Consider the following 22,953-nt stretch of genomic DNA (forward strand, 5'->3'; position numbering starts at 1 on the left):
CCTTGCCAATGACATGCATACCCAAAACATGATGCAGCCACCAAATATGAAGAGTGGTAATCAGTGATGTGTTGGATTTGCCCCAAATATAACACTTTCTATTCAGGACATTAAGTTCATTTCTTTGCCACATTTTTTGCAGTTTTACTTCAGTGCCTTACTGCAAACAGGATGCATGTTTTGGAATATTGTTACTCTGTACAGGCTTACTTCTTTTCACTGTCATTTTGGTTAGTATTGTAGAGTAACTACAATGTTGTTAATCCATCCTCAGTTTTCTCCTATCACAGCAATTAAACTCTGTAACTGTTTTAAAGTCACCATTGGCCTCATGGTGAAATTGCTGAGCGGTTTCCTTTCTCTCCGGCAACTGTGTTTGGAAGGACGCCTGTATCTTTGTAGTGACTGGGTGTATGGATACCACAGGAGGTTGGTGGTACCTTAATTGGGGAGGATGGGCTTGTGGTAATGACTGGAGCGGAATCAGTGGAATGGTATCAAATACAGTTCCCAGGTGTTTGATGCCATTTCATTTGCTCTGTTCCGGCCATTATTAATGAATACTTTCTTTATTTTTACCTATCTGCCAATAGGTGCCCTTCCTTGCGAGGCATTGGAAAACCTTGCTGGTCTTGGTGGTTGAATCTGTGTTTGAAATTCACTGCTCGACTGAGGGACCTTACAGATAATTATGTGGGGGGGGTACAGAGATGAGGTAGTCATTCAAAAAATCATGGTAAAACACCATTCTTGCACACAGAGTGAGTCCATGCAACTTGTGACTTTTTAATGACATTTTTACTCCTGAACTACTCCATAACAAAGGGGTTGGATACTTATTGACTCAAGACATTACAGCTTTTCATTTTAAAATTAATTTGTAAAAGATTCTAAAAACATAATTTCACATTATGGGGTATTGTGCGTAGGGCTGTGACACAAAATTCAGGCTGTAACAAAACAACATGTGAAAAATGTCATTTCTGTAATACATAAAATAATAGTTAACTGTTTAATCTTCCTTACCATCGAAACACATTCAAATGAAGGGCTTGTCTAACCCTCTGTCCCAAGCCAAAACCCACACCCTGCATAGCTGGTCATCCTCAAGGACTCCAGCAGAGCCTGGCTACAGAGGGGAACACACAGACACCATCTGCTCCACTACCTGCTCTGTCGTCGTGAGACAAAACTATCATCCCCAACAGGACTGAATACTGAAAATATATCGATGTATCCGATTTGTCTATGGAGTACAGAACATGTACACATCTATTTTGTCCTCTGTATAATCCTCATTTGTATGCTGTGTACCACCGAGACAGCAGGGAACATCTCAAAATGTGATAACTCATGCTGAACCAATGAACATCAAATTGTATTAGGGTAAGAACGTAAAGTGAAAACATAATCTGGAGTAATATAATGATGACAATCATGTCGTCTATTTTAAAAAGGTAGTTACATCAGGTTTTGGTCAATCACGGTTTCATTCAACTTCATATTTTGTTAAACCATTACAAAAGCATTAGAGCACATAATATATAATATAAATGTGGCCAACTGCTCTTGCATCAAGTGTGAAACTAGAGTCTACAATGCTGTATAGAGATGTATACAAAGATCGGTGTGAAAAACCACATGAATAAAACAAAAATAAATGGCAGGGGGTTGGTTGGGAGAGGCACACCTCAAAGCAGTGCACTCTTGGTGTATGACAGCAAACACAGGCTCTGATTGAAAAGTGTCTGCATGGATGTCCACGTCTCCTCCAGTTTCTCAGATACTCTAGACGCCTCCTCCATGAGCTCTGGTTCCTGGGTGATCAGTCTGAGATGTAGCTAGAGAGAGAGAGCGCGAGAGAGAGAAACTACACTGAGTTAGTGAAGGAACCTCAGAAGTAAGACAAACCATACAGGAAATACACACGTTATGAACCTTCTGAAACAAAATGTGTCTGTGGTGCTGTGAAGTCAAAAACACATTGTTCATGTTCTGTAAAGATACAATTTGAATTCAGGTACTCAACAAAACTGAGCTTAGTTTAAGAGTGAAACAACATAACTACATATCAAGTCAAACATGTTTTCTTAATAAATGTTTCATTTTCATTTGACTTCTACTGGAGATGTGGCATTTGGTTTTGATTGAATAGGGTGTTGTGTATCACAGTATATATTTATATTGTATTTTTGTTGTTTTCTTTCACAGTTCTGTACCGTTTAAAAAAAATCTTCAATCATAATGTTCTGACTCCATCTGCTGGTGTCAGATGTAAGTGGATGACAGTCAATGCAACAGAAAACAGCTTTCCCTTTTCATCTAGTGACATCTTTGATATAATTTAACATTAAGCTGCCGAATGGCGCAGTGGTCTAATGCACTGCATCTCAGTGCTTGAGGCGTCACTATAGACCCCCTGGTTAGATTCCAGGCTGTATCACAACCGGCCGTGATTGGGAGTCCCATAGGGTGGCGCACAATTGGCCCAGCGTCGTCCGGGTTTGGCCGTCATTGTAAATAAGAATTTGTTCTTAACTGACTTGCCTAGTTAAATAAAGGTAAAATAAAAATAAAAATATACCCATGTAGCGATGCTATAATTACTGGGGTAATAACATTGTTGAACTCACATGCAACAATAAATACTCAACATGTCAATTAAATCAATAATAACAGTGTTATAACACAGATATAACAGCAGCTTATTAACGCAGCTACAGTGTTGGTGACTAGAATATTGATGTGGTAACCTTTAGGAAGAGTGCCAGGTAGGCCTGTGCCAGATCAAAGTCCCTCTTGGAGTTCAGCATGCTGGCCACCATCTTCAGGAAGCCTTGTAAGACGGAGACATCTCCACCCATATCAGGGGCCAGCCCTCGGAGCTCAGCATCAATCCCAGACGGACCCATCTCTTTCAGCATCCCCACAGGGCCATCATCTAGAAGAAACAATGATGATGGATTATGACTCATTGTATTTGTATTGACCGGAGGTATCAGCAATGTAAAAGTGTGCCAAAACATCCTCTAGTTACTACACATGCTAATAACTTGACTTCAGATTTAGCAGTAGGTTCAAGTATTGTGATTCTTTATTTTATTTCACCTTTATTTAACCAGGTAAGCCAGTTGAGAACAAGTTCTCATTTACAACTGCGACCAGGCCAAGATAAAGCAAAGCAGTGCGATAAAAACAACAACACAGAGTTACATATGGGGTAAAACAAAACAAAGTCAAAAATACAACAGAAAAAATATATATACAGTGTGTGCAAATGTAGCAAGTTATGGAGGTAAGGCAATAAATAGGCTATAGTGCAAAATAATTACAATTAGTATTAACACTGGAATGATAGATGTGCAAGAGATGATGTGCAAATAGAGATACTGGGGTACAAATGAGCAAAATAAATAACAATATAGGGATGAGGTAGTTGGGCGGGCTAATTTCAGATGGGCTGTGTACAGGTGCAGTGATCGGTAAGGTGCTCTGACAACTGATGCTTAAAGTTAGTGAGGGAGATAAGTATCTCCAGCTTCAGAGATTTTTGCAATTTGTTCCAGTCATTGGCAGCAGAGAACTGGAAGGAATGGCGGCCAAAGGAGGTGTTGGCTTTGGGGATGACCAGTGAGATATACCTGCTGGAGCGCATACTACGGGTGGGTGTTGCTATGGTGACCAATGAGCTAAGATAAGGCAGGGATTTGCCTAGCAGTGATTTATAGATGGCCTGGAGCCAGTGGGTTTGGCGACGAATATGTAGTGAGGACCAGCCAACAAGAGCGTACAGGTCACAGTGGTGGGTAGTATATGGGGGCTTTGGAGACAAAACGGATGGCACTGTGATAGACTACATCCAATTTGCTGAGTAGAGTGTTGGAGGCTATTTTGTAAATGACATCGCCGAAGTCAAGGATCGGTAGGATAGTCAGTTTTATGAGGGCATGTTTGGCAGCATGAGTGAAGGAGGCTTTGTTGCGAAATAGGAAACCGATTCTAGATTTAACTTTGGATTGGAGATTCTTAATGTGAGTCTGGAAGGAGAGTTTACATTCTAACCAGACACCTAGGTATTTGTAGTTGTCCACATACTCTATGTCAGACCCGTCGAGAGTAGTGATTCTAGTCGGGTGGGCGGGTGCAAGCAGCGTTCGGTTGAAGAGCATGCATTTGGTTTTACTAGTGTTTAAGAGCAGTTGGAGGCTACTGAAGGAGTGTTGTATGGCATTGAAGCTCGTTTGGAGGTTTGTTAACACAGTGTCCAATGAAGGGCCAGATGTATACAAAATGGTGTCGTCTGCGTAGAGGTGGATCTGAGAGTCACCAGCAGCAAGAGCAACATCATTGATATACACAGAGAAAAGAGTCGGCCCAAGAATTGAACCCTGTGGCACCCCCATAGAGACTGACATAGGTCCAGACAACAGGCCCTCCGATTTGACACATTGAACTCTATCTGAGAAGTAGTTGGTGAACCAGGCGAGGCAGTCATTAGAGAAACCAAGGCTATTTAGTCTGCCAATAAGAATGCGGTGGTTGACAGAGTCGAAAGCCTTGGCCAGGTCAATGAAAACGGCTGCACAGTACTGTCTATTATCGATCGCGGTTATAATATCGTTTAGGACCTTGAGCGTGGCTGAGGTGCACCCATGACCAGCTCGGAAACCGGATTGCATAGCGGAGAAGGTACGGTGGGATTCGAAATGGTCGGTGATCTGTTTGTTAACTTGGCTTTCAAAAACTTTTGAAAGGCAGGGCAGGATGGATATGGGTCTGTAACAGTTTGGATCTAGAGTGTCACCCCCTTTGAAGAGGGGGATGACCGCGGCAGCTTTCCAATCTCTGGGGATCTCAGACTTTACGAAAGAGAGGTTGAACAGGCTAGTAATAGGGGTTGCGACAATTTCGGCGGCTAGTTTTAGAAAGAAAGGGTCCAGATTGTCTAGGCCAGATGATTTGTAGGGGTCCAGATTTAGCAGCTCTTTCAGAACATCAGCTGTCTGGATTTGTGTGAAGGAGAAGCGGGGGGGGCATGGGCAAGTTGCAGCGGAGGGTGCAGAGCTGGTGGCCGGGGTAGTGGTAGCCAGGTGGAAAGCATGGCCAGCCGTAGCAAAATGCTTGTTGAAATTTTCGATTATTGTAGATTTATCGGTGGTGATAGTGTTTCCTAGCCTCAGTGCAGTGGGCAGCTGGGAGGAAGTGCTCTTATTTTCCATGGACTGTACAGTGTCCCAAAACTTTTTGGAGTTAGTGCTACAGGATGCACATTTCTGTTTGAAAAAGTTAGCCTTTGCTTTCCTAACTGCTTGTGTATATTGGTTCCTAACTTCCCTGAAAAGTTGCATATCGCGGGGGCTATTTGATGCTAATGCAGTACGCCACAGGATGTTTTTGTGCTGGTCAAGGGCAGTCAAGTCTGAGGAGAACCAGGGGCTGTATCTGTTCTTAGTTCTGTATTTTTTTAATGGGGCATGTTTATTTAAGATTGAGAGGAAATTACTTTTAAAGAACAACCAGGCATCCTCTACTGACGGAATGAGATCTATATCCATCCAGGATACCTGGGCCAGGTCAATTAGGAAAGCCTGCTCGCTGAAGTGTTTTTGGGAGCGTTTGACAGTGATGAGGGGTGGTCGTTTGACCACGGACCCGTCTGGACGCAGGCAATAAGGCAGTGATCGCTGAGATCCTGGTTGAAAACAGCGGAGGTGTATTTAGAGGGTAAGTTAGTCAGGATGATATCTATGAGGGTACCCATGTTTACGGATTTAGGGTTGTACCTGGTAGGTTCGTTGATAATTTGTGTGAGATTGAGGGCATCTAGTTTAGATTGTAGGTTGGACGGGGTGTTAAGCATATCCCAATTTAGGTCACCAAGCAGTACGAACTCTGAGGATAGATGGGGGGCAATCAATTCACAAAGAATTCTAAAGACATTCTTCCGTTTTTAGGGCCTCAGAAGTGATTTGGAGTTAGAGGAATTTCTATTTGCAAGAGGTGCTGTGAATAATTGCTCGCGAAGTGAGATTCAGACTTGCAAGAGGTTTGATTGATTTATTTTATTAGTCAGTAAAAATATATATATATATAGACATATACACACAGATTTTTGTTAAACGTGTCCGGGATTGCACAAATGGACATAATGGACATATTTCCATTGTGGTCCCCATTTGTTTTACATAAATACATATACAATTACTGTCAATAATTGCTAGCTAAGTGAGACTCAGACTTACATTTGTTGCTGAGTGTGGCAGATTCTAGCTGTTGGTAGAAATGGGACTTCTGTGCCAGGACTCCAAAATTGACAATCTTTGACTGTGGAAAAAGTAACAAAATACACATTATTTAAACCAAATAACATACAGTAATTATCAGATAATATGAAAAGCAAACAATCTTAACTTATACAATATTATAATATTTGATTTACATATACAGTATTATGATTTTAGGGTATTTTCATAGAGTTCTGTTTATTATCAACAGCCAACTTCTCTCACCTGTTCTTCCTGGTTGGAGCCTTCAGAGGGGGCGAACTGTGGTATCAGTCCTGGAATGGTGTGCATGAAGAAGGGGGCAGCCTTCGGAACCTTGGGGGGCTCCTTGGGTTTGTTCCGTTTCTATATATGAACAGGGAAAACAACAATCAAATTTTAGTCAGACAAAACAAACAAAAGAGAAGAGTGGTGAGATGACAACGACGTTACAGAACAATTGCTACACGTGTTGTCTGTCATTGTGGATGTGTAAGGAGACGATGCCTTGGATTTAGCTCAGAGGGCTAAGAGAGTCATGAGTCGCACAGACAAAAAGGGCTTAATACCCTGTCGGTGACACGTTTTTCTCCAAAGACAACCACCAGTGTCAGAGGAGAAAGACAGTCTTACATTTTGTGGACCACCAGGGTTTGAAACCGTCAGTCAGTCACACGTTTTTCTCCACAGACAACCACCAGTGACATGCTCACCTTGATGATGTCGAGGTGCAGCAGGTTCTTCCAGCGAGAGTCGGGCAGCAAAGAGAGGGTAACCAGCTGCTGGTCCAGTTGCTCTGGAGACTCATACTCTATCATCTCAGAGTTGAGATCATCATCTTCCTCTCCCTCTTCATCTGCAGAATGTAATAGTGCTCAAGTTCTTGAGAGGTCATTTCAAGAATTGTGTTTGAATGTACTTTGGCACACATTATGGCACAGTACTAACCTGTACCCCCGCATATTGACTCGGTACCAGTACCCCCTGTATATAGCCTCGTTATTGTTATTTTATTGTGTTACTTTTTAAACATTTTATTTTACTTTAGTTTATTTAGTAAATATTTTCTTAACTCTTTCACGAACTGCATTGTTGGTTAAGGGCTTGTAAGTAAGCATTGTATTACCTGTTGTATTCGGCGCATGTGACAAATAAAATTTGATTTGACTTTGATTTGAGTATTGTTTTCCTCCATAAATATCTAGTCAATATTCAAAAGGACCGTTACAAGTATCTATAAAATCAAGGACACACTTACTTCCTCCATATCGAATATCTTTCAATATCAATGCATGAATAATTGGCTGATACCACTGTTACATATGCCAGTCCAGATGGTGTGGGGGCTTTCTGGCCCCTGTGCTGGGTACAGAGTAAGTGCTGCATGGGTTCACAGTGGCTGTTCAGTAGGTACCTTGGTTTGGACAGGTTCCTGGCAGCATGATCACAGTGGGGACGTAGTCTGAAGGCAGGGGGCGCAGTGACACCATATTGCACAGCGTGTTGTTGGACCTGGAAACACACAACACGGGATAGTCACTCAACATGGAATACTCACTCAAGAATAATAGTAAATATTACTATCCTACTTAATAACACTGAATTCTACTACTGAATTCTACCAATAACTGCTCATAATGCTACAGCATGTATTCCAACACATATCTTTTGAGATATCAAATTGACAATATTAATACTAATTTGTTGAGTCACATTAGTTCAAAAGACTTATTAGCTAATCAAGATTTTTCCTTTATCAGCTAATTCTTGTTTGCAGTTTAAATAAGTTGAGATGTGATAAGATGAATGTCTATGAGCGTGAACATTAAATAATGACATAACCTGAGAATGATTTTGACTCCTACACCCAGTCTTTCCTTGATGTGGTGGTGACTCTTACCATAAGTATATCCCCAAGCAGTCGACATGTGAGGAGGCCAGAAAGTCCCCAGTTGGTGACATGGTCAGACTGCCCGCAGCAGAGTCTACCAAGAAGCAGTCCACCAGGCTAAGAACAAAAAGAGAGGAGAAATCAAGAATGACTGAAGGCTGAGAGGGGATTTCCACTGGAAAGCACTTTAAAGCGATTACATTAATTGATAGACTCAATTTATGATAAAGTGAAACAAAGATGGTCTTCGAAATCTCTGGACAAAGGTCATCTCATCGATCTCAGTTTGTGGGGAGAGGAAATGACAAGGCAGGGCTGGTGACGTCACAGGTGTGAGAATGGTCACGGACTGAGAAACATCAGTAAAGTATGAGGGCCCGGTCCAGAAACAAACCCTATCCCCTCCCCCAGTTGGGGACCTGCTAGACTACTCCATCAGTGACAGGGATGGTCTTACCAGCCGGAGGGGAGGTCCCATGTCCTGATGGTACAGTCCATGGCTGATGTTATCAACCAGCGCCCGTCTGGGCTGAAAGCCTGAGGTGAATCATCAGACAACAAAAATAATATTTGAGGGAACGAGAGAGAGCGAGTTCAAATTGAGAGAGATAAGTGCCAAACAGAGAAAGGGAAAGAGATGTGGAGATAACGACTCACCATGTCATTGACCTGTCCTCGATGGCCAGGGAACTTACGGACAATCCTCTTGGTCTCCATGTCCAGAACATTCAGCGTGAAGTCGTCCAGAGCGATGGCCAGCATACCACTTTACCAGGGCAAGAAGAGACTGCAATCAGACACTAGTCTACTGCTATGTAATAACCAAGTGAAAAAAATCAGTGTATAAAGTTAAAGGAATAGTGCAAAATTGTCAACTAAGCCCTTTATCTACTTACCCAGCAACAGATGGATACCATTTTTCTGTCTCTGCGTCCAGTATGAAGGAAGTTCGATGTAGTTTCGTGAGCCAACGCTAACTAGTCATTGCGCTAACGCTAGTTAGCAAAGGCTCGCAAAACTACCGCTAACTTCCTTCATACAGGACGCACAGACATAAAGTATCCATGAGTTTCATCTGACTCTGGGTAATTAGAAAATGGGCGTCATTTCCAAAATCCCGCACTATCCCTTTAAGTTGGAAAAAGTGCAGTCATGTGGTGTTATCTGACCCTTACCTGTCCCGGTGCAGGTGTGTGGTGGCGGGTGAGGTGCCCAGGTCAATGGAGTGGACCAGCTTCCTAGATTTGAACTTCCAGATCTTGACCAGTTTGTCAGCTCCGGCACTGATGGTCAGCTGGTTGAGTCCATCCACGGACACGCCGCGCACCGGCCCCTTGTGAGCTACAGAGTCAGAGATGGGACAAATTAAGATGAATCTATAACAGAAATCTTGAGCTAAATATACACAAGCAATTGTCTTTATGGGGGTACTTACCTTTGTCCTCTCCATATTGACCTCTATGCATGCCGGACTGCATGTTGTAAACGTCAATGTGTCCAGATGAGAGTCCTACCACTACAAAGTTACCACATGATGTGATATCTACTGCCTGAGGAGAGAAAACACAGGTTTAATCAACATAAATAGTATGTATATTATTTCTGTGTAATAAACTTTTTAAAAGGTAGATGTCTTATTGATCGAACTTTATCAAAATGATTTGGGTTCATTTTACACTAAAACAATAAACTGTACATGACCAGTAATGTATTTAGCTACCGTAGCGTGGACGTTGAGAGCACGGTTCTTGTTGAAGCGTTCGGGTTCCAGCCTGTGTGCTCCCATGCTGCCCTTTTGATAGTTCCAGGTGGTCGTCATGAGGTACCCTCGGTGACACGCCACTATACTGTCCCAATCACTCTGACGGGCACTCTCTACATCACATACAGAATCAGAGAAAACATCAACGTTTCATTTTTCACATAAAAACAGAGACTTGTTTTGAGTAATTTTACCTCATGAAGGTAATTACATTTTTTGCTAAACATACCTGAGGCGAAAGTTGTGATGGCAGGAAGCTTCAGTTCGTCATACCTCAAGCTTTTCTTTTTGGATTTCTTCTTGTTGATGGAACCTAGTCACCAATTTGTTTATTTTCATGAAGAATACAGGAAAGAAGGATTTATGCAAGTAAAAAAACAGTACTAAAATCAACATCTCGTTGTCCATAACAGCCATCTTTCCACGAAAGAGAAAATAAATCGTACCACGTCCTAAACTCCTGTTGAATCTCTCATGAACAGTGGAGAACGACTGCAGAGTACCATCTTGACCTTAGAAAAAGAAAAAGTACAGCGGATTAGAGAGAAATCTAATAACAATTTTACTAGAAACTCATAGATGCCTTATAAAACTGCCTGATACATTTACATTTGAGTCATTTAGCAGACGCTCTTATCCAGAGCGACTTACAGTAGTGAGTATATACATTTTCATACTTTTTTCTGTACTGGTCCCCCGTGGGAAACGAACCCACAACCCTGACGTTGCAAGTGCCATGCTCTACCAACTGAGCCACACGAGACAGCAAGTCACACATACCAGCACTGAGAATGTGATGTCCGTTCAGGCCGTGGTGCTGGACCTTAGTGGGCGGGGCGCTGTGTCCCAGACGACTCCTGAGTAGACGGCCTCCTCCGCCCGCCGTGTCAAAGATCCACACCTGAGGAATAGGACTTTGATCATTCAAAACTCAATGGTCAAATATATTAATTCTTCATGGTATTTTGGTACTGGATTGTGTTAGCAGTGCTGAATTTGCAACTAGAGATGTGCTAATAAAAGCTTTAAGATCTGTAGGTAAAAACGGTATATTGAGACATGACTGAAAGAATGACAATTATTTACAGCAATTTTACACTGATGCCCTCTAGTGAATGAGGCAATCTAAGTAACACTAACCCGAATGCCGTTATCAGCCCCATTGGTGATGAGAAGAGGCTCGCCATGGAGGAATGTTAGTCCAGCGATAGCTGTGTTATGGGCATCTCTCATCTGACACACAAGCTTTTTCTCTTCTAGATCCCACAGTCCAATATGTCCGACAGGACTACCAGCCGCCATTACTGGATGACTATCTAGAAAACAATCATATCAGTGTGAAGAGGTAAGTAAATATTTGTTTTAAGCATATCAAGGACGATTATTATAATAATTTTTTACGCAAAGCAGTGACACCACATCATTATAACCATAATAAATACAACACTACGTTCTAATGGTGATGTCACCTGTTCTGAAGGACAATGAAGTGACTGGGCCCCAGTCTTGCTGGAACTTCATCAGTGACTCATCAAACTTGATGTTGTGGATGATGATCTGACCCGATGATAGGCCAACGCCCACAACGTCCACAGCTGGGGTCTGAGGGGAAGGTTTGGAGGAAAAGAGTGGGAGAGGGTTTCCACAAGTTACCACAGCCACAAAGTAGAAATTGGCTATATCTTCAAAATGCATAAAAACAAAAATGTGCTTTTTGGTCTTAATTTAAAGTTATGGTTAGGCATAAGGTTAGCAATGTTGTTAAGATTAAGGTTAGTTTTAAAATCAGATTTTAAGAAGAGAAATTGGCAGGGTTTATGACTTTGTGACTCTAGTAACTAGTGACGACCGCAAGAGAAAGATAAGCTGGGCAGGAAACACTTTACATTTCTGATTGAACAGAGTGTACAAAACATTAAGAACACCTTCCTAATATTGAGTTGCTTACCATTGCTCGGCCTCCATCATTCTTAAACCAAAACTCTTCATAGAGCTGAGCAATCGGGGGAGAAGGGCCTTGGTCAGGGAGGTGACGAAGAACCACATGGTCACTGACAGAGCTCCAGAGTTCCTCTGCAGCACTCCACCAATCAGGCCTTTATGGTAGTGGCCAGACGGAAGCCACTCCTCAGTAAAAGGTCCATGACAGCCCGCTTGGAGTTTGCCAAAAGGCACCTAAAGGACTCTCAGACCATGAGAAACAAGATTCTCTGGTCTGATGAAACCAAGATTGAACTCTTTGGCCTGAATGCCAAGCGTCAGGTCTGGAAAAACCAGGCACTGCTCATCACCTGGCCAATACCATCCCTACAGTGAAGCATGGTTCTGGCAGCATCATGCTGTGGGGATGTTTTTCAGCGGCAGGGACTGGGAGACTAGTCAGGATCGAGGGAAAGATGAACAGAGCAAAGTACAGAGAGATCCTTGATGAAAACCGCTCAGGACCTCAGACTGGGACGAAGGTTCACCTTCCAATAGGACAACAACCCTAAGCACACAGCCAAGACAACGCAAGAGTGGCTTCGGGACAAGTCTCTGAATGTCCTTGATTGGCCCAGCCAGAGCCCGGACTTGAACCCGATCAAACATCTCTGGAGAGACCTGAAAATAGCTGTGCAGTGACGCTCCCCATTCATCCTGACAGAGCTTGAGAGGATCTGCAGAGAAGAATGGGAGAAACTCCCCAAATACAGGTGTGCCAAGCTTGTAGTGTCATACCCAAGAAGATTAGAGGCTGTAATCGCTGCCAAAGGTGCTTCAACAAAGTACTGAGTAAAGGGTCTGAATCCTTATGTAAATGTGATATTTCCGTTTTTATTTTTTAATACATTTGCTAAAATTTCTAAAAACCTGCATTTGCTTTGTCATTATGGGGAATTGTGTGTAGATTTAATCCATTTTAGAATAAGTCTGTAACATAACATTTGGAAAAAGTGAAGGGGTCTGAATAGTTTCCAAATGCACTGTATGTCCCCCTTAGATATACAACGGAGATGTATGTCTTCCTAAGCCCTACATGCTTAGAAGAAAAGGTTCTGATTGAACCATAAACTGTTTTATTTCTTGCTTCATATATGGCACCCCTAACGGTTCTATATAGAACCCTTTTGTAGGGTTCTTTGATCAGAACCCCAGGGGTTCTTCTTCAATGAACCAAAATTGGTTCCATATAGAACCTTAAGGGGTGCCATATATGAAGCAACATAGTACCTTAACCTTTCTATACAGTACGTGAAAGGAGTTGAACATATGTTTGGCTGACAATTCCTCAAAAAAAACCTTTTATTAATTCCCTTTCAGCTTTGAGAATAAATATACTTCAACCAACCTGCTGAAGCACTGTGATTCCCGATGCCCATCCAGGGAAGGTGTGCAGGAGTTTGCTAAAATAAAAAAGGAATGCACTTAATGAGTACAGAGAATGTCAAGTTGTCCTAAATTTAAGACCAAACTTTGATAAAGCACACTATAACAAATTCAGGTGCATTACAGATCTTTGGTTGTGCTGTCCCATCAGTTTTAGGATTTCATAACCAAATTATAATTCTACATGAATGACCGTACTTGGATTTGACATTCCAGAGCTGGAGACCTCCTTGGCTACTCCCAAACAGGATCTTGTTCAGGTAAGTGCTTGGGTGCATTACAGCAGACACTTCAAATGACACTTTGTCAAATGTTATCTGCAGGTACTCCTCTGTGGGAAAAACACTATTTCATGCACTTCACAAGAACTGGTTAAACTGGAAAACTAAAAAAGTACTACTGATAATTATTTTAACCAAAACATTTTCTACTCAAGGTTAATTGGAACAGATTTTCCAAATGTTATGTTATGCATTCTTTTGCAACACCAACCCTCTGACTCCACGTCCCAGACAATGACAACATTGTCCCTGTCCACAGAAATGATGTGATCCCCGAAAGGCAGCAGGAGGTGAACATCAGCTCCATGGCCGGTGTATGTGTGAACAACCTGGATAGATGCAACGTCTCACAGTCAGTTTACTAGAATCAAGATCATTCATAATCATCAACATTACATTTAGGTTAAAGCCAGTGTGTGAGCTCAGCTAGCGCTATGTCTACTATATTGATTTTATATACACTACCGTTCAAAAGTTTGGGGTCACTTAGAAATGTCCTTGTTTTTGAAAGAAAAGCAATTTTTTTGTCCATTAAAATAACATCAAATTGATCAGAAATACAGTGTAGACATTGTTAATGTTGAAAATGGCTATTGTAGCTGGAAACGGCTGATTTTTAATTGAATATCTACATAGGTGTAGAGAGGCCCATTATCAGCAACCATCAGTCCTGTGTTCCAATGGCACGTTGTGTTTGCTAATCCAAGTTTATCATTTTAAAAGGCTAATCGATCATTAGAAAACCCTTTTGCAATTATGTTAGCACAGCTGAAAACTGTTGTGCTAATTAAAGAAGCAATACAAGTGGCCTTCTTGAGACTAGTTGAGTATCTGGAGCATCAGCAATTGTGGGTTTGATTACAGGCTCAAAATGGCCAGAAACAAATAACTTCCTTCTGAAACTTGCCAAGAAACTGAAGATCTCGTACAATGCTGTGTACTACTCCCTTCACAGAACAGCGCAAACTGAATTTAACCAGAATAGAAAGAGGAATGGGAGGCCCCAGTGCACAACTGAGCAAGAGGACAAATACATTAAAGTGTCTAGTTTGAGAAACAGGCGCCTCACAGGTCCTCAACTGGCAGCTTCATTAAATAGTAACCGCAAAACGTCAACAGTGAAGAGGCGACTCCGGGATGCTTACCTTCTAGGCAGAGTTGCAAAGAAAAAGCCATATCTCAGACTGCCCACCTTAATCTTTTCTTTTTATTGGCCAGTCTGAGATATGGCTTTTTCTTTGCAACTCTGCCTAGAAGTTCAGCATCCCGGAGTCGCCTCTTCCCTGTTGACGTTGAGACTGGCGTGTGTGTGTGTGAGATATAGATATATACACACACACACACACCCTCAAATTAGTGGATTCGGCTATTTCAGCCACACCTGTTACTGACAGGTGTATAAAATCGAACACACTGCCATGCAATCTCCATAGACAAACATTGGCAGTAGAACGCCTTACTGAAGAGCTCAGTGACTTTCAACGTGGCACCGTCCATATTAATGCCCATGATTTTGGAATGAGATGTTCGACGAGCGGGTGTCCACAAACCTTTGGTCATGTAGCGTATATTCATCATAAGTGAAGGAATGGCTACTTTACCTCTTTGTTCCTAGCAAATGCTGTTACTTTTCTCCCATTTGCAACATAGACCAGCATGCGATCAGCTGCTAGGTATGATATGTCCTCTGGAACTGTATTACCTTTAGAAAATATCATACATTACATAAATCTACTGTCAAATGGTAACATTGATAGCTATATATTAGAAACTGTAACAACGCTGAATTAATAAAGGTAGCTAGACTCAGTGATATGACATACAGTGGAGAAACTTTGACATACATAAACCGAATCAAATCTTTCCAACGTATGCCCTTCCTTGACACATGCCCACATTGGGAAGAGCAAATACTGACAGTTGGCAGATAGCTATGTATTTTGTTGTTGATTTCTGTAGGCAGGAAGTCCTGCTGTGAATGGTAATGTCATATCACGAAATGTGCGTGCGTCCTACTTACTGACAGCAACGATTCCAAGTTTCTTGACCTGCAATATTACAAATACATGACAACATCACTAAACAAAACAATGGAATGGACATTACCAAACAAAACAATAGAATGGCCAATGAATTGTGCAAACAGGTGAACTGATAACTTTCTCTTTTTAGTCACTGCTATGGTTACTTATAACTATGCCCAATGTTGATCACCACTAGGACCACTAAATAACCACTTCGATTAAAATATTAGAATTAGCAGACTGGTCGCAGACTAGACGTAACATCGTTTTTATTTATTTTATTTAATCCTTATTTTACCAGGTAAGTTGACTGAGAACAAATTCTCATTGTAAAAGTAAATCTGGGACACTCAAATTAATACGATATGTTACATTTGGAATGGTTACATAAGATAAGGCAAAAAAACGCGAACTTCTAGCAACCCAAAGGTTGTGTGTTCGAATCTCATCACGGACAACTTTAGCATTATAGCAACTACTTAGTACTTTTTAGCTACTTTGAAACTACTTAGCACGTTAGCTAACCCATCCCCTAACCCTAATTATTTAACCTAACTCCTAACCTTAATCCCTAGAGCTAGCTAACGTTAACCACAGCAAATTGTAATTGGTAACACATCATATATTTTGCAAATTCATAACATACTGCACAAATTGCAATTCGTAACATATTGTACAAATTTAAATTCGTATAGGGCTGACCCCATTTAGTCGACTGGTCGATTGTTTGGTCGATATGCTGTTGGGTGAACCAGATTTCTTTAGTCCAGCAGTAGCAAAAAATCAAAATTAAATATTCATGGTGTACAAGACACATGTCTGATTCACGCCTCTCTGAGTGGACTAATCCATTGTGGAGGCCATGGAGATGGCACAATCTATCAAGAACACCATCCCAACCGTGAAGCATGGAGGTGGAAACATCATTCTTTGGGGATGCTTTTCTGCAAAGGGGACAGGATGACTGCACCGTATTGAGGGGAGGATGGATGGGGCCATGTATCGCGAGATCTTGGCCAACTACCTCCTTCCCTCAGTAAGAGCATTGAAGATGGGTCGTGGCTGGGTCTTCCAGCATGACAACGACCGGAAACACACAGCCAGGGCAACTAAGGAGTGGCTCCGTAAGAAGCATCTCAAGGTCCTGGAGTGGCCTAGCCAGTCTCCAGACCTGAACCCAATAGAAAATCTTTGGAGGGCGCTGAAAGTCCGTATTGCCCAGCGACAGCCCCGAAACCTGAAGGATCTGGATAAAATGCAAATTAATTACTTAAAAATCATACAATGTGATTTTCTGGATTTTTGTTTTAGATTCCATCTCTCACAGTTGAAGTGTACCTATGATAAAAATTACAGACCTCTACATGCTTTGTAAGTAGGAAAACCTGCAAAATCAGAAATGTATCAAATACTTGTTCTCCCCACTGTATATAAGATCCCACAGTTGAGAGTGAGGTCGGAAGAATTGTCTGTAGAGCTCCGAGACAGGATTGTGTCGAGGCACAGATCTGGGGAAGGGTAACAAAACATTTCTGCAGCATTGAAGGTCCCCAAGGACACAGTGATCTCCATCATTCTTAAATGGAAGAAGTTTGGAACCACCAAGACTCTTCCTAGAGCTGGCCGCCCGGCCAAACTGAGCAATGGGGGGAGAAGGGCCTTCGTCAGGGAGGTGACCAAGAACCCGATTGGAGCTCTGTCAGAGCTCCAGAGTTCCTCTGTGGAGATGGGAGAACCTTCCAGAAGGACAACCAGCACTCCACCAATCAGGCCTTTATGGTAGAGTGGCCAGATGGAAGCCACTTCTCAGTAAAAGACACGACAGCCCGCTTGGAGTTTTCCAAAAGGCACCTAAAGACTCTTAGACCATGAGAAACAAGATTATCTGGTCTGATGAAACCAAGATTGAACTCGTTGGCCTGAATGCCAAGCGTCACGTCTGGAGGAAACCTGGCACCATCCCTACGGTGAAGCATGGTGGTGGCAGCATCATGCTGTGGGGATGTTTTTCAGCGGCAGGGACTGGGAGACTAGTCAGGATCGAGGCAAAGATGAACGGAACAAAGTACAGAGAGATCCTTGATGAAAACCTGTTCCAGAGCGCTCAGGACCTCAGACTGGGGCGAAGGTTCACCTTCCAACAGGACAACAACCCTAAGCACACAGCCAAGACAACGCAGGAGTGGCTTCGGGACAAGTCTCTGAATGTCCTTGAGTGGCCCAGCCAGAGCTCGGACTTGAACCCGATCAAACATCTCTGGAGAGACCTAAAAATAGCTGTGGAGCAACGCTCCCCATCCAACCTGACAGAGCTTGAGAGAACCTGCAAATAAGAATGGGAGAAACTCCCCAAATACAGGTGTGCCAAGCTTGTAGCGTCATACCCAAGAAGACTCGATGCTGTAATCACTGCAAAAGGTGCTTCAACAAAATACTGAGTAAAGGGTCTGAATACTTACGTAAACGTATTTTTATTGGATAAATTAGCAAACATTTATAGAAACCTGTTTTTGCTTTGCCATTATGGGGTATTGTGTGTAGATTGATGAGGGGAAAAAACCATTTAATAAATTTCAGAATAAGGCTGTAACGTAACAAAATGTGGAAAAAGTCAAAAGGTCTGAATACTTTCCGAAGGCACTGTATATTTCAATATTTCAATAGGCTACGGTATCAATCATTCATTTGTTCATGTCATCACACAGCGGTCGGGTAGGCTGTTTGGGGTGTTTATCCGACTGGATATAAAAATAAATAATAATAATAGTCCCCCCCACTTCTAAAACCAAAGTTGCGCCCGTTGTAATCTAACAGTACCTGTTTGGCACACATAATATGCATGCATTGCTCCTTCTTTTTCTGGATCTCCAGTATTTTAAACAACTAGTCAAATTTATTCCACACATCTGACTTACCCTTTACCGCCTGAGCAACCATAAAAAATTATGATATGCTATAGGTCTGGCCCTATTGGTCACGTGCATGTGATGCATACATGTGTCACGTAAAGAGAGCAAGGGTTGAGGGAATATTTTTCCTAAACAAATTAGGGATTTCGGTAACAGAACAGGTGGACTCCAATCAAGTTGTAGAAACATCAAGTATGAGCAGACATGACTCTCGTTCGACCAATAATATTTTTTGTCGGGGACAGCCCTAAATTCGTAACATATCCGAATTGTAATTCGTAACATATCATACGAAATGGATGATGGACATCCACAAATTAATACACACCATACCAAACGTAACATATCATACTAAATGGAGAATCTCAGATTTACATAAAGAATAATACGAAATGCTCTGAGACAACGTTGGAATTAGCTATCAAGTAACTAAATGTAACTATTGTATTAAAGTCTGCATTCGTGCATGGCACTTTCTCTATGTTGTTTCACTGCTCCAGTGAGTTGGACGGGCCTTTGATTTCCAAAGGCGGGCACAGTTTTTCAAGGGACCTCCTGTGTGTGCATACGCTTGCACTTTCACCTTTTTTTTTTATGGGTGTTATAGTAAAGACCATAGGCAGCTCATGAGTTTCAAGGTTGGGGAAGCTTACAACTTATCCTACCATTTCTACTGATCTGTGTGCCAGTTATGATTATTTTTATATGCTCATTTTCGTGGAACAGTATCATTTCAATAATAACGTTTTTGTTTCTCAAAATCATTGTCACGTGGTTAATTATCCAAATCTGAAGTAAAATGATACAAATCTAAAAGTAAAAATGTAACTAAGGGACAGCACCAGCCTCTGCCATATGCACACATTGATACACTTGTGATTTGAAACAATCCACGGCTATTAATGACCCTCTGTGGCTAAGTCATGCTCCCTGGAGAAGTATTTTGAATGATTTTATTTAGACGGGCGTAATTATAATTTTGGCAAAACAATTTACTTTAAGGAATCCTGAATCCAGCACCCGCCAATTTTCCTTTCCAATTCGCAAGAGGTTGAAACTAGAGACCTGTATATAATTTTTTATTTATTCTTATTTTACCTTTATTTAACTAGGCAAGTCAGTTGAGAACTTATTTACAATGACAGCCTACACCGGCCAAACCCGGACGACGCTGGGCCAATTGTGCGCCGCCCTTTGCGACTCCCAACCACGGCCGAATCAGGGGGTCTGTAGTAACACCTCAAGCACTGAGATGCAGTGCATTAGACCGCTGCGCCACTCGGGACAAGATGCTCATGTCTCAGCACCCGCTGCTCGTTGAGAAGAGTAAGAACGATACGTGCTGAAGAGTAAGAACGATACGTGCTTTCACGTCATAGTCTCCAATAACACCAGAAAAAGTCGCTAGATTTGTCGCTAGTCGCTTTTTTGAAAATGTGTCGCTAGAGGGGTCTGAAAACTCGCTAAATATATTGACAAAGTCGCTAAATTGGCAACACTGCACTGACTTTGCCTCTTCCTCTCTGCAGAAACTACGTCACCGGAGAAAGCAATCCGGGCGAGCGAAACAGCGCCCCTCTAAATGTATCCCAAGGAGCTGATGCTGTCTGGCCAGAAATAGTATGACATGCAATACTCTTTTGGTCCAGACAGCGTCACATACATGGTCTAAATATAATGAGACAAAGGAACGCTGTTTCGCTCGCTCTGGTGCTTTAACTGAGATTGATGCGTCTTTCTGTCGGCGAGCGTCTCGGTCAAATAAATGATCAATATTTAAATATTTTATTTCAAAGGGCAAGAAGGAGGTGTGGTAGGACGGACCAGGCCCACTAAGGCCCGCCCATAATGACGAACCTGCATCATGCAAAGGCAGTGCATTGTGAGTGCCACTGACGTGATCATTTTTGTTAAGTATATGTGACAAGTAAATAGCTAGCTTTCCAACAACATAATACGCACTTACATTGTACGTGTGGAAACAGTTTCCAACGGCTGTCACAACGTAGAATTCTCTGTGTTTCTTATGGTACCGTACCACGTGTGGGAGGTGATTCGAATACAGTCCCAATGCTCTAAAGCCTGAAAATATAACACTTCCCTTTTTACTGCACACGGGCATGTTTTAGATTATGATGTACATCAAGTAATGCTTTCTATAAAATCTAGAGACCCTTATCGTAGACTGAATTTGAAACGAGCGGCAGAATATTCCTGTGGCATGTCCTTCAATGTTTTCAAAGCATGAACATATATTGTTACACTGCAATATGTCCGATAGACAGGATATAAGGGAATTGTTAGTTCCGTGTGATTATAGTTCCCCGAGATAATTACTTATCTCAATATAGTTACCCCTCTCAGTCTCTATTTTATTGCAAATAAATGAATCAACGAATTATTGAAAAATGTCTGATAAATGATTGGTATAGTAAAAAAAAATATGGCCTTATGTGTCAATTGGGAAAAAATATTTTCTGGTGTAGCTAAATCAAGACTGTTTTACAGTGTTTGTCAAATACACGTTTATTATAAAAGTGTTTTAAAAACCCCATAAATAATACATTTAAAAGCACAATTAAAGGACAAAGGGAATCTGAAAAATGATATCTGAAAGTAAGCAATCACAAAGAATACTTCAATTTCACCAAAGAAGGCTGACAAGTCGCTTTACAGAACATACATGATAATCAATCAGTGTTGATTAATATTTTATTTAAAAACAATATCAAACACCTCTTCTGCAGTTGGTTTTAAATATAGCCATAAAACAAATCACTAAATTAGGTTTGCAGATACAAAACTTTGCCAGCATTGCAAGAACTTGCACAGATCTGTGGCATTTTTATCTGGAATGTTCTTCATATGCTCACAATCTGGAACCTGTGAAAATCAAACACATAATCAAACACTATTTGTACCTTTGATATCAGAGAAACTTAATCTGACAGCAAACACCTTACTATTACTGTCTGTCATAATAACAACAATGATAGACACATGGAAAATATGACAGATAGAAGGATGTTCAAAATACTTGCCTTTGCAGAAGATGCCAATCTACATTGTATCTCCTTCAATTTCCCAACATATTCGCCATCGCTCGGGCAACGAGACCATTTGAAAATGCACTTAGGCTGGATTCGTTTGTTGAGTGAAATGAAATGTAAAATATGGTGCTGTTAATCAATGAAAAAACAACAATATTTAGTCTAAATCAAGTCAAATAGAATGTATTAAGAGCTTACCTTGTTATTTACCATCGGTTTCCAACTTCTACAGTTATGTTCCCACATTGCCTGTGAAAGAGAGCACTTAAGTGTTTCAAACCTCAGGGTGCATGCAGTGTGCAAACCCAATATCAACAAGAGAATTAATAAAATCTAAGAAATAATATTTTAGAAATCTGACTTACATCTATGACATATTCTGATCTGATAACATTCAATGCCACATGCTGCATTTTTTGGAGACATCCCTTATCCCTTGCCGAAATGCTCTGAACAAGGTGTACCGCAAAAGCCAGTGTGACATAACCTGCAAAGAAAGAAATCAAAGAAGGAAATCAATACACAGACCAATATCTCAAACTGGATCAGTAACCAATCAACTGTCAATTACCAATCAATTGTCAAATCAGATCAGTAACCAATCAATTGTCAAATTGGATCAATTACCAATCAATTGTGAAATCAGATCAGTAACCAATCAATTGTCAAATCAGATCAGCAAACAATCAATTGTGAAATCAGATCAGTTACCAATCAAATGTGCCTTGCTCATCTTTGTGTTAATTTGAGACCTTTGAACCTTTCGGTGATCAGGCTTATTTTATACTCTCTCAGATACTTGACCCGTAACCCTTAAGTTCACATCACAAAAAAGGGAATAATACATTAACCAAATAAACTCTGACTCACAGTATAAATCACAGTTGCATATACTGTGAATCACAGTTGCATATACTGTAAACTAATGGTAACTTCATCTAACATAGTAGACTACATCAAACAAATAAGAAATCTCTTAGCACACTCACCCCATTTCATGGAATCTCAGAGTAACCACATTAAAGTCTGCACTGTCCACATTTGTGATTCAAGTGTAGAGTGCTCTGTGGGCAAATGTTACAGCTCTGACTGAAATCAGACCGAAGCGTTATCATACGAACTGATAAAATCAAATAGATTATTTAACTTTTCAAAACGTTTGAGGGTTTCCTTCTTTTTAATAAGTTTAGCCAGATCACTTTATCTCAATGAAGAGATCTGTCTGGTGTATCTGGGCATATTTTGCACTGGGCAGACCTAACATTTGACCAGCATGCAGTCCTCTCTCATCTAGCCGCCCCTGGAGAGAGAGCTGCTCTTCTGCTCACCTGACATCTAGCTGCCCCAGCTAAATCCCTTGGTATCTAGACACACTTTACCTCATGCCTATCTTACAAAAAGGGTTCT

At 41.3% G+C, this 22,953-nt stretch overlaps 1 protein-coding gene across 1 annotated transcript; it reads right to left on the minus strand.

The window, feature by feature from the left end:
- Positions 1–1,423: 1,423 nt before the first annotated feature.
- On the minus strand, positions 1,424–20,751 carry LOC121574169 (WD repeat-containing protein 36-like). Its single transcript, XM_041886817.2, has 23 exons — positions 20,463–20,751; positions 15,584–15,611; positions 15,165–15,265; positions 13,775–13,892; positions 13,481–13,613; positions 13,245–13,299; positions 11,386–11,518; positions 11,057–11,232; positions 10,697–10,817; positions 10,363–10,428; positions 10,146–10,229; positions 9,875–10,029; positions 9,590–9,704; positions 9,330–9,495; positions 8,812–8,920; positions 8,612–8,691; positions 8,164–8,271; positions 7,678–7,775; positions 6,977–7,119; positions 6,510–6,629; positions 6,243–6,324; positions 2,754–2,941; positions 1,424–1,841 (listed from the first exon to the last, which is right to left on the minus strand). Exons 1-23 carry the CDS (start codon positions 20,616–20,618, stop codon positions 1,692–1,694), a joined length of 2,685 nt encoding a protein of 894 aa, XP_041742751.2. The 5' UTR covers positions 20,619–20,751; the 3' UTR covers positions 1,424–1,691.
- Between the last annotated feature and the right edge of the window lie 2,202 nt (positions 20,752–22,953).

Source organism: Coregonus clupeaformis, chromosome 9, assembly GCF_020615455.1.
Source record: "Coregonus clupeaformis isolate EN_2021a chromosome 9, ASM2061545v1, whole genome shotgun sequence".
Lineage (NCBI taxonomy): Eukaryota > Metazoa > Chordata > Actinopteri > Salmoniformes > Salmonidae > Coregonus > Coregonus clupeaformis.